General features: G+C 32.7%; 1 protein-coding gene across 1 annotated transcript in view; it reads right to left on the reverse strand.

Moving 5' to 3' along the window:
* Positions 1–4,330: 4,330 nt before the first annotated feature.
* The window catches only part of mab-21 (nucleotidyltransferase mab-21), a 31,006-nt gene continuing 21,657 nt past the window's right edge, over positions 4,331–13,679 (reverse strand). The window contains exon 2 of the mRNA XM_067785367.1: positions 4,331–6,538. Within this exon, the coding sequence (XP_067641468.1) occupies positions 6,189–6,538 (350 nt within the window). The 3' untranslated portion in view covers positions 4,331–6,188. The remainder of the gene's footprint in view (positions 6,539–13,679) is intronic.

Raw genomic sequence — 13,679 nt, forward strand, 5'->3', positions numbered from 1 at the left:
TACGTTTATACCTGGCAATGATGCAACAAAGTGAAAGATCGATGCCCAAAATATAGTTGATTAAAAATCGACTTCGTACTTTTATGGAAGAAGAGCGACTCACTAATTTAGTCCTTCTGAGATGTACAGTGTGAGCTAAATTTTGGAGATAATATCAAAATATCTGACGCAAAAAAAATTTGGCAAAAAATTGTATTTTTCATGATCACATCCTCCTTAAAGAGACCCCCCAAGTAACTCGGCTCAACATTCTTAGTCCAGCACTGAGGATTGCAAAAAACCGCTAATAGCCACAATTTATACCAAAAAATCAAACTGAACTGGAGTTTACTACTTCGCTCGGAATGAAATAATAATTAAAAAATTTCTCTTTATAGCTTGTTTCTCAATTTTTTTAATGTTTTTTATAATAAAAACTATACCTTTCACGATCTCTGATACAAAGAGTGACCCAATCCTTGTTCGGTGTACTTACTAATAGCCATATTTCTTTCTGTGTAATTAGTTAATTGGCGAAAGTATATGGTATATGGTATAAAAAACCCAGCTGTACATGTACGCAGGGTATTATAACTTTGATTGGATAACGGTTGGTGGTACAGGTATAAAGGAATCGGGATATATATGGGGTATTCCATCCCATTTCGACCAATTTTGGACCCGACCCCTTTAGAATTGGCTGAAAGTTTTTCTTCTTTTTCTAGCTTACGAAAGACGTTTTTCAGAATTTTTTCAAATTTTTTCATCCAACTCAAAAAAAGTTATGAATTTAAAAAAACCCCGTTTTTGTTTTCAAAATGCTATAATTTTTTCAAAAATTGACCATTTGGGATCTTTTTTTTTTTTAAATTTGTTTTTAAATGTACTTTTCGGAAAAAATACAGAAAAATTTTTAAAGTTTTTTTTTTATATTTTTCAGTTTTTCGAGATTTTTCGAATTTCGCCATTTTTTTTTCTCATAAAAAACTTCAATCAATTCTGCAATCATCCCCACTAATCCCGGAGTGGGCCGATTTTTTTTTTATATTTTTTTTATTTAATTGAAAAGAAAAATTTCAAAAATAAAACATAAACATTTTTTTTTTATCAATTTTATTTGTATAACAAAAAAATGTAAGAAAATGATTTTTAAGTATTCTTTTCTTTATATATTATGGTAATCTACGATTAAAAGTACTCTCTTTCGCTGTCCAGCAACTGCATTAGGCCGCATTACCATAATATATAAAGAAAAGAATACTTAAAAATCATTTTTTTACATTTTTTTGTTATATAAATAAAATTGATAAAAAAAAAAAATTTTTATTTAAAAAAATTTTTTTTTTCAATTAAATAAAAAAAAATATAAAAAAAATCGGCCCACTCCGGGATTAGTGGGGCAAATTGCAGAATTGATTGAAGTTTTTTATGAAAAAAAAAATGGCGAAATTCGAAAAATCTCGAAAAACTGAAAAATTAAAAAAAACTTTAAACATTTTTTTGTATTTTTTCCGAAAAGTACATTTAAAAACAAATTTAAAAAAAAAAATGATCCCAAATGGTAAATTTTTGAAAAAGTTATAGCATTTTGAAAACAAAAACGATGTTTTTTTAAAAATTCATAACTTTTTTTGAGTTGGATGAAAAAATTTGAAAAAATTCTGAAAAACGTAAGCTAGAAAAAGAAGAAAACTTTCAGCTTTCACTTTTAAAGGGTTCGGGTTCCAAATTGGTCGAAATGGGATGGAATACCCCATATAGACTTCCATATATCAGTCTGTCCGTTAACACGATAACTTGAGTAAATATTGAGATGTCTTCGCCAAATTTGGTACACAAGCTTATCTGGACCCAGAGTAGATTGAAATTGAAAATCAGCGAAATCGGAAGATAACCACACCCAATTTTTTGAAAAATATAAAAACATTTTGGAAAACACAAAAACCTGGTTATTTAGTAAATAATACACCTAGAATGTTGAAATTTTACGTGTGGGCTGATACTGAGATTCTTGATAAAAATTAAAAAAAAAAAATTTTAAAATAAGCGTGGCGCCGCCCACTTGTGATAAAATCAATTTCACAAATCATAATTCAAGAAGAGAGAGGTTACCTATACTATAAGGAATGCTTTGAAGAAAAATTTACGAAATCGGTTAAGGACCACGCCCACTTTTATATAAACGATTTTTAAAAGGGTCGTGGCCGAATAAAATAAGCTATATCTTTGCAAAAAAGTGCTTTATATCAATCGTATTTCATTTCCCAAGTGGATTTATAACAATAAATAGGAAAAACTTCAAATTGTAAAAAATGGGCGTGGCACCGCCCCTTTTATGGGTAAGCAATTTTCTATTTTTCGGGAGCCATAACTCGAAGAAAATTTTGTTCAGAATAGAATCATATGCATATTTATTATTGCGCAGCCTTGTAACACTATTAAGCACACAAAACAAACACAACTGCATTTCAACTGTACAGTTGGGTATGTAATGTTCGGTTTCCCCGAACTTAGACTTCCCTACTTCCCTATATATCAGTTCTTTTTTAATTGTTAAATTTTATCAAAAAATTGGACCCATCCTAATATATGTGTATGAATATATTTATGAACATATACTTACATGCAATCACCTATACATACGTATGGCAGAGAGCTTACCTGTTGAAAATAGCGACTTGCTCTACATAGAAATGAATGCAGAACACATTTTTTGTTTGTTTTAGATTTGTAATAAGTATTTTGCATACTAAATAATTTATACGTAGGTAATAAGTTTATTTTCTTTTGATTTGTGTTTTTTATAATTTTACAAATTTTTCAATTAAAACTACAAGAAATTCAATAAATAAACTGAACGAATTATATACTAAGTACCTAATGCAATAAAAATTGCGAAAAGTGAAGAATAATAACAACAAAAGAAAAAACAGCTAGGTGATGTAGAGAAGCAATAAAAACTATGAAAATATTATAAAAGTACTTAATACATACTTACACATATGTATATATATGTACATAGAAGTAGATATTTACACTGAAAGAAACAGACTGGTAAAATCAACCGATATACGGGTCAATTCAACCGAAATTTCTGTTAATTTTTATCCATCGCAACAAGATGTTGAATCAACTGCGCACAAATCGTTGTTTGGTAATTGACCGTTTTAGTAGTCAAATGAACAAAAAAAGTTGTTGCGACAGCTTTGTATGAAACCTATGTTGCCATATAAATAAATAAATGTAAGGCGCGATAACCTCCGAAGAGATCTAAGGCCGATCTTCTCTTCCAGTTTGCGTCGTGCTCCTCTTGATTTTCCCTACAAATTGGCCGGACGGGACCTATATTGTTTTATGCCGACTCCGAACGGCATGTCCAAGGCAGATGAGATTTCACTGAGAGCTTTTCATGGCAGAAATACACTCGGAGCGCTTGCCAAACACTGCCGAGGAGCGACCCCGCTTAGAAAAAATTTCTTCTAATTGAAAAACCTTATTTCTAAAATTTTGATATTGCTTTGCCCGGGGTGCGAACCCAGGGCATACGGTGTGGCAGGCAGAGCACGCTACCATCACACCACGGTGGCACTTACTAACCGACCGTCAATTGGGCTTACATCAAATATGCTGGCACACATTAAACATTATACACTTTATTATTTTGTTTTATTAAACGCAAACTTTCACCAAATTTTGTATTTTATAACTTATTTAATTTATAGTTTTGAACTTCGTTTTGGAAATAGAAATGAAAATAGTAGTCACAAAATTGATTCTCAATTCTTTCGGTTGCAGCTCAACTCATTCTCAATTTCTTCTCTCGCATGTAGAAATTGTATAAATGTTTGACATAACATTTTAAATAGAAAAGTAAAGAATCAAATCGCTAGAAGGTAATTCACCACTGGAGTAACTTTACATGTAATTCGGCAAGTTTAATTTTCGTAAGACTTTAAGTTGAAACGATTCCAAAACAACTCAAACTTTTATGTTGTCGGAAACATCAACATTAAAAAAGGATGTTTTTTATTGTCTTATTAAATTCGTTCGCGTGAGTGAAAATTCGTAAAAACTTGAACAAAATGTTACTAACTTTGGAAAAATCCTGTTCGTTCAAACAAAATATTTGCAAAAAGAGGGCGTAATTTTTCATTTCGCTTGGGGGAGAAGTTGCAAAATTGTACCCGATAAATAGGTGTCCCGGTATCTCATAATTTTTTGGACAGTAAATTCAAAAGAGGGTTTTTCGTTTTGTATTGATAACTGAAAAACTAGTTTTTTGTTGTTTTCCCATTTTGTGTGTTTTTCGATTTGGTGGTTTTCTTATTTTGGTATTTTTTTTTTTTAAACAAGTGGCACCATCGTCATAAGTACAAAGTAGAGAGCGCAGTGAGCGTAAAATTCTCCTTGAAATTTGCTCATGTATTGACTGTTGATCGCTGTTGAAATGACCAGAGAGATCAGTTGTGTTAACAGAAAAATAAGTTAGATTGACCAGGAATCTGTGAATTTTACAGAATTTTGTTAACTTAAGAGCGACAATTTTTCTTCTGTTGAAATTACTAAACTAATTTGTTCGTTTGACAACGAACTTGGTCGAATTAACCGTAATTCGATCAATTTCACCGAATCTCCGTTAAGTCAAGAACAAATTTTGTTGATTTTACTAGCACCATTTCTTTCAGTGTATGAATTCAAAGAAGGAAAGATCTTTAATGAAAAGCTTAAGCGATCGTATACATTTTGCAAGCACCACTTTAAAGGTGATTAATCAATTTTTTTTTAGCTTGAATATTCATATATTTAAAATTTATATAGATATATGTATATATATTTTTTGTTTTTTTTTCAAAGCATTATTACTAAAAGCAAAGCGCACTACTACATTTTATTCACTGGTGCCTGAACAGCGCTTAAACACAAACTCACACACACAAATATAATTGAAAACTAAATTTTTTTAATTTAGATATAAGCCAAAACAAAGGTTTTTGTTTTATCGGCCTATTGATAAAGTATTCAAGGTTCGAAACGAGCTCAAGGCCAGAACAATAATTTTTTGTAATGATTATTGTTTTTTTAATTTTTCTATAACTGAAAAATTTTATTTTGTTTTTGGAATAGTAAATAGAAAATTTTCAGACAATCTGCCATAGCTGCGCAGATACTTTATCAATAGGCCGATAAAACAAAAACAATTGTTAATAAACCATGAGCACTTGGGAAATGTCAAACAAAGTAATTGACAATAAACAAATCCAAGATTATCAGTGTCTTGCAACAGATGGCGCAACGCTGGTGTGGCTTTCCGTGATTCGATAGTCAACACTCGTTGATTCGATACTTCAAGTCGATATCGAACGCTCGATGATGCCATTTTAGTTCCCGTATCTTTGTATGATCTCTTTCGTTTGCAGATTTCAAAGGGTGCTTAGAAAGCTGTTTGGAGCTACCAAAATATTTTCTTTTATAAAAAGCGCTTCTTTCTTAATCGCTGAAGAAAAAATCATTCCCCAAATGATCACCAAAGCATAAAATTATAACTTTCAAAAAGGAAATTCGACACCTAATTTGGCAACGAATAGTTTGTATCGAACGTTCCATACGACGCGTCGACAATTTGTGTTACGGAAAGCGAAAACGATTATTTTATACTCGTTCTTGATCGATATCGAATTACGGAAAGCCACCCCTGAGTAAATATAGTTGGTAAGAAGTAGCAATTTGTCAGTCAAACAAACCACCGCTGTATAGCTAAATGGTTAGCGCAGCGTGCCTAAAGCGTAATGATGATGAAGGCTTAGCAACCTTCGAAATGGATCTATCTGCGCAGCTATGGCAGGTTGTCTGAAAAATTTTCTACTTACTATTCCAAAAACAAAATAAAAATTTTTCAATTATAGAAAAATTAAAAAAAAAAAAAAAAACAATAATCATTACAAAAAATTAATGTTCTGGCCTTGAGCTCGTTTCAAACCTTGAATATAAGCCAAAACTACAAAACATTTGCTTCAAATACAACAACTAAATACAGTATTTTTTCATATTATTGTTTTAAAATATTTTGTTTTGATGCACGCTTCTATAAGCCACGTTGAAATTTGTTTAAATAAACGAACTAAATTAAAAAAACACTAATTATTATAATATAAATTTATACAACCTAAATAATAGTAATATTATAAAATTTACTTAAAATTATAACAACTTTATAATTCCTCCAAACATCTCGCATTTGTCAGCATAATTCGTGTTAAACGCCAGACTTGCTTCGCCGCATTTTCCAATGCCCCGGGCGATTTGCCCTTGAAGAGGTCCATGTTTGGTAGAAAATAGTGTGGGCAGCGCCGACATTGCAAGCAGGAAATTAATTGTAGAAATATACCGTTAATGCGATCAGCAATGCAATTCTCTTCCCATTCCATTTCGCGCGGATGTTTTTCACATTCGTAGAGCAGCAATGTTTTTAGATGATACGAGGTCACAGGATTGCCGGGCAGATCTAAATGGCGATCGCGTAGCGTTTTCAAAATGCTTAAACAACGTCTGCGGCTGGCACCTGAAATGACAAAATAAAATTTTGTTTGTGAATAATTGTTGAGTGATTTTTAAAATTATATAAGCATACAAATTTCGAATTGTAAGAACTTTATAATCGTATTCTGTAATTTTATTCTATTTTGATTAATTACAGGGCCAATATTTCTGTGTATATTTTTTTGTCATATTATGAAACAATTTGTAAACATTTTAATATGTATCTATTTAAAGAAGGTCACTTTCGATTTACCATTTTGATAACCAAAATACAAAGAAGACTTTAATGATCTGAAAAACAAGATTTCATAACGATATTTAAAATTTTGGGATCTCTTATAACTTTAAACGAGCAATTCTTGTTTGTTTGTATAGCCGAACGATTTCGGGAACGGCTCAACCGATTTAAGTGAAATTTGGTACAGAGATAATGTATCACCTTCTAAGACTTTCTACCTAGGTGTTGCCACTCAGGATGTTTCACAAGGTTGCCACCTATTCGAAATAAAAAAAAAATTGCATGAGATATGCCGATATGGGTATCAAACGAAAGGTATTTCGCTCCGCATTGCAATAGGAATATTTTTTTGGAGTAGGGTTGCCATTTAGGGTTGCCACCTATTAGAAAAAAAATTCATGAGATATACCGATATGGGTATCAAACGAAAGGTATTTCACTCCGCATTGCAATAGGGACATTTTTGAGTAGGGTTACCAATTAGGGTTGTCACCTATTCGAAATTAAAAAAATTTCATGAGATATGCCGATATGGGTATCAAACGAAAGGTATTTCACTCCGCATTGCAATAGGGATATTTTTGAGTAGGGTTGCCATTTAGGGTTGCCACCTATTCGAAAAAAATAAAAATTCATGAGATATACCGATATGGGTATCAAAGGAAAGGTATTTCACTCCGCATTGCAATAGGGACATTTTTGAGTAGGGTTACCATTTAGGGTTGCCACCTATTCGAAATTAAAAATTTCATGAGATATGCCGATATGAAAATGAAAGTTATTTCACTCCGCATTACAATAGGAACATTTTTGAGTAGGGTTTCCATTTAGGGTTGCCACCTATTCGAAATTAAAAAAAAATTGCATGAGATATGCCGATATGGGTATCAAACGAAAGGTATTTTACCCCGCATTACAATAGGTTCATTTTTGAGTAGGGTTGCCACCTATTTGAAATAAAAAAAAATTTGCATGAGATATGCCGATATGGGTATCAAACGAAAGGTATTTCACTCCGCATTACAATAGGGACATATTTGAGTAGGGTTACCATTTAGGGTTGGGGTAGTTAGACGAAATAGTATTCTACTTACTCATATAAAAACTTTAAAGGAGAACATTAAAAATAAAAAACTTCGTAAAAAAATCTCACACATGATTCGACTTAATTTTCTAAATTTCATACACGCTAATAAAATGGAAATGCAATATCAAGGCACCGTGGCAAATTCTAGCAAAATATATTTAAATCCATATTTTTGGCAAATGTGAAATTAATAATTACAATTTCTCACAGATTACTATTAGAAAGATTTCTCACCGTAGCAAAAAGATATCTCACCAAGGCAATTTTCTACCGTTGAACACAAGAGGCATATGTTCAATTTGAAAACGACATCTAACCATTTAACTACTTACCAACAGATGTCGCTTAGGGAAGTAATTCGACATTTAATTAAACTAACTGATAGTTGTCATGCGTGAAATTTACAAGTTTTTGGAATGTAATAAAATTGTGAGACTTTCATAGTGTATAACTAAAAAATGTTTGAAATTAATAATTCGACTCATGAAGATACTCGACCTAAATAACTTACTTCTCGATTTCACTAATTGTCATAACAATCCCTTATATTATAGGCTGGAATTACCCACTTCCAATTTTTCATTCCATTCATTTCAAAAGTAGAGTTTGATTAATGATAACATGTAGGACAAAGTAAGTTATGCGACACACTCGAAGATTGCCGAGCAAAGCTCGGTCGCCCAGGTACTTTTTTATTAAGTCTGCAATAAGTCTAGTCTAATTATATTTGAAGATATGTAATATATAAATATTTATACATCGTACACCACAAATAAAAGGAAGCTAACTCAATAATCTGACATTTTGAGGTTATGATTACCACCATGCTTCCCGATTGAATACCTACCGAGCTAAATACTCCATTTATCGAGAAAAGGCGTTTTAAAAAATAAATGCATATGGGTAAGGCATTCAGTTTTTCGCGTTCTCTGAATATTGCAAATTTTTGAGTTGATCTAGGTTTGCTCTCTGTATAGTTTACAAAATCAACAGATGTCGCGTTCTTTAAATGTTTCCCAAATTTTTAAATATATTAAAATTAAAAATTAAAACTGCTTTAATATTGTTTTTTTTTTGCATGTATTAAAAGCAATAAGGGTACTTCCCGCTTAATAAGAACAACAGAAATTAACATGTCAACAACAAGAGGAGCTTTGGTATAAGCAAACATACAAAATGTATACTGTCCCAAGAATATACCAAATTTCCATTGATAGTCATAAGCAAGGCCAACTGAACCTTAATTAGGTTATGCTACGCCTCGCATTTTTAGAACTTTCACGCGCCCATCGCTTTTATTTAATTGTCTGATCAAAGCCCTAGATTGATGAGGAGTGTGATGACTAGTACCTAGGACCTACCTAATTATTTTCTAGCTTTTAGTATTATTATTACTGAATGTAAGTAATATTTTCAATAAAACCGTTTAACTTAACATTTTTTTTATTTAATTTTTTCAAGTTTTTAGTCTTTATTTAATAGCCTATTATTTCTCATTCTATTTAGTTCATTTAGCGACTCATTATTACAAGGACTCTTTCCTGACACTTTTTTACAATCTATGTCCTGGAACTCCGAAGTATTTTGATGTCACTTCTACCGGACTGTATGTAATATTTGTTCCAAATATGAGACTAATCGGAGCACAGATACGATTTTTTGAAATATTTCGATTCATGCGCCACCTATCGAAGTTGTTTTTCTTATTATTGCATTGTTATCGTGTTCTGAACTATATTCCAAGTTTGAAGCTTGTACCTTATAGGGAAATTACTTAAATTTTAATCACAAAATTCGTTCCCAATGGCCGGCCGGCCTGTCAAGTCAAGCTAAATGAAACCGTTTAAAAATTGTCCCGTTCGTCACTGTACTTTAGCTTATAAAGAGCGTTTTAAAAAAGAAAGAAACATCTTTTTTCGAGATTTCTGTTCCGCAAAAGTGTCTATAACATCATCAAAGTTTAAAGATCGGGCTATAGAATTTTCAATAGCCAGAATGGCCAAGTTACATAACCTGTCTTGTCTCATAGAGTTTCTTAAGTAGGTTTTTATCAATTTTAGTTTTGAAAATGATCGTTCAGCACTAGCTGTAGTCACAGGAATTGTAAGAAATAACACTAAGGCGGTACTTATTTCAAGAAAGCTGCAAGAAATAAAATTATTTTTTATTATTAATAAATCAGTAAGGTTTCTCTCTCTCGACGATTTTTCTATTTCGTCTCTAAAAGTGGGTCGAAAACTGGGAGTTTCTCTGGCAACTGATTAAGATATATCTTGCTTTTTTTTTTAAATATCTCAACAAATTCTTGAGCTTTTTTAATAGAGCAGTGTCATTTAAAACTTTTAAAGTGGAAGGTTGCAAAACACTGGAATTTGAAACAATTTCATCAAAATGGCATTTTATCATCCTCTGGCGAGTTTTAGAAAATTCAGGGGTGATGGATCATTTTTCTGCTATACTATTCGCTTCCATTTTTAATTTTCAAATTCATGTCGATTCTTTTCCAATTCTTCTAGACAAATATTCAAACGTTTTAAGGTATTTGAAAGATCGGTGGCCTTAGTTTGAATTGCTTTAGAGGCTGCTTCGATAGTAAGTAGGATCTTGCAATGAAAACCAATATCATAACGAAATTGTAGTTTTCGATCTTCTTTTTGAGTGAAATAGTTTCATTTATTTCATCTGATTTGCAATTTAACAGGATGTTTCGCTAGTGATTTTGGACCTCAACAAACCGAACTTTTAAAGCAAAAATGACATCATAACATCCTGGCCAAATAGTAGGGTTTAATGTTTTTATTTTTATTGAAGTTAAATACTCGCTTTATTTATTAGATATTTTCACGAATATTAGCAGCATTAAGAGATACTATCATCTCTAAGCCGATGCTAAGCAGTGACTTGTATACATATCAATAATTCAATCATTATGTCTAAACATATGTAAGTACACGCAGCGGAGAAGCAACGCACAACCACATGAATATATCTGAGATACTCCCGAAAGTATGCAATGGTTGTGCAAGTGTCGCTCACACATACAAGCGCATGAGGTTTGAGAGAAACTATAAAATCATGCATCTGTAGTTACAGCTGAGTAATTTTATAGCTGATAACTAACTAGTAAATTCTGGAAATAGAAAAGCCTAGAAATATGCAACGAGGAAACCAGAAGACAGTATAAAAGGCAGCAACAGTAGAGGCGCGACAATCAGTTTGATTTAAGACGCTATCTGGCGAGCAGTAAAAGTGTTATTCTGAAGTACTTTAAATAAAGGCCATTTTGCTTTATTGAATAGTGGAGTTATTTATTCAACAGTTTAGTGACTCGAACGTTAGTAGAAGGTTGCAAATAAGCGGAATTGCACTAAATGTTACAATATAATTGATAAAATATTCCATCTTTTGATAGTATGCCCAAAAAAAATTTTAATTTGTTAAATTGTTTCAAAGAAATATTTGTATACCAATAACCTCTCTCCTTGGCGGCCACCGTGGTGTGATGGTAGCGTCCTCTGCCTACCACACCGTATGCCCTGGGTTCGCACCCTGGACAAAGCAACATCAACAATTTTAGAAATAAAGTTTTTAAATTAGAAGAAAATTTTTCTAAGCGGGGTCGCCCCTCGGCAGTATTTGGCAAGCGCTCGGGGTGTATTTCTGCCATGAAAAGCTCTCAGTGAAAACTCATCTGCCGTTCGGAGTCGGCATAAAACATGTAGGTCCCGTCCGTCCAATTTTTAGGGAAAATCAAGAGGAGCACGATGCAAATTGGAAGAGAAGCTCGGCCTTAGATCTCTTCAGAGGTTATTGCGCCTTACATTTATTTATTTATTTTTAATAACCTCTCTAACGTGTAACGTGTACATTTCTAAAAATGAATGAACATTTATTTGTTTAGTTTGGTTGAAATGCTTAACGATTAACTTGAAATTGCATTATGATCTTTAGTTGTCTCACTTTGGATTTTAAGCAGAACTTAGAAAATATAGTTTTCAAAAAAATAAAATACTCAGCTTAGGTTAGGTTAGGTTGAACTGGCCGGTCCATGAGGACCTCACATAGACTGAATAAGTCCGTAGTTTTACCAGAAATTTGTTTTAACGACCAAACTGAAAAACCCTATCAAAAACCAGGACCTATGTTATAAAATAACTTCGTCCTCTTGGCAAATACTAGAAGCTTCCTAGGATTTAAGCCACTTGCTGCTTCTAGATCTGACAGCTGTATCACTCCTAACAGTTTGAGTCTTAGCCTAGCAAGCGCAGGGCAAGAGCACAGGACGTGCTCGATCGTTTCATCCTCCAGCCCGCACATCTTACATCTGCTATTACTGACGCCATGTGACGCCAGAAGTAAGTGTCCAGTCAGAATACCCGTCATGAGTCTATAGTCCTACTCAGGTACAATGTAAAAAAATATGTTTGAGCTCGCGGCTTCTTGGCCCGGGGCCCTCTTTGGTCGGGACCCGTGGCATTTTGTCAGCATTGCCACCATATTGTTACGCCACTGGTCCCTCATTTAAGGAATGTAAAACTCCCTTTAGCTTCGCTAAGTTTTGCATACTTTCATATTCTATTCTTCTATTTCTTTTCGTTATTCTAACTATTATCCATTTATTTAAGCCAACTAAAACTAGCATTGTACAGCTTTTCAATTTTTATTACGACATACAAAAGTCTTTTATCATTAAAAAAAATTATGAATTTATTGCGTCTAATATAAATCTTTGGTTTTTTTACATAAAATAAAATTATCGAGAGAAGTTTAAAAGTAAACAAATATATTACCAAAGTATGTAAATGTGTATTACAAATAGCTCAAGTTCATATGTAATTAGGTGCATATGATACATACATACAAATATATAAATGCAGTATTTTATTGTCACAGAACTTTTATAGTTTTTATTTTTATGTACAAGCAATAAAACGCACAGAAAGCGTTACACAACAACAATGCCGCCCATAAAAATGTCAGCTGGCACAACAAATTAAGACTCGTTTGGCGCTGATAAGCAATGGGAATGCGATGAAGCCAAAACATGCCACCGATGATTGTTCGATGGATTTGTTGTTTTGCCGTCGGTGGTGATGTTCCGTTTAAGAAATTTGAAGTAGTGTGTGAAATGAAAAAAAAAAAAAAACAAGTAATAATAAAAATCGATTACAACCGACTGTTCAGGTAAGAGGCTTTTCATCATTTTTTTCGAAATCGATTTTTATTTTAAATAAATATGTCCGATCTTGACGATTTTTTCAGACAACCATCTATGCCCAATACGTAAGCTTGTGGTAAAATTTGATGTTGCTAGCTGTTAAAATGGGGCAGAAATGACGAAAACCCTCTTATTGAACAATCGATTGTATGGGAGGTATATGCTATAGTGGTCCGATCCAGTCGATTCCGACAAATGTGAAATCCCCCATCAAAATATGCCTGCTTATAAAATTTCATCAAGATGTCTCAAAAATTGAGGGACTAGTTTGCGTTCAAACAAAGGGACAGACGGTCAGACGGACAGGCGGACATGGCTAAATCAACTTAGCTCGTCCCCTCATCATTTTGGTATACTTATTGGTGGGTCTAACGGAAACATATACATAAAAAATGATTTGGAGCCTTGAAAATGAAAAAATCGATTTCGACCAAAACAAGTCCCAAAAACCAAAAAAAAAAAATTTTTTTAAACTGTTAATGCCAACGTTTTTATCGCATAATTTTAAGTGGGATAGGAACTATGAGACAAATTCGTTTTCATCGGTAACACTTTTGCACATTTCTGAAGAAACCCTTAAAAAAAGGCGAAAAATAAATTTTTTCACCAAAACACTCCTC

The sequence above is a fragment of the Eurosta solidaginis genome, chromosome 4 (assembly GCF_040869045.1).
Source record: "Eurosta solidaginis isolate ZX-2024a chromosome 4, ASM4086904v1, whole genome shotgun sequence".
NCBI classification, from domain to species: domain Eukaryota; kingdom Metazoa; phylum Arthropoda; class Insecta; order Diptera; family Tephritidae; genus Eurosta; species Eurosta solidaginis.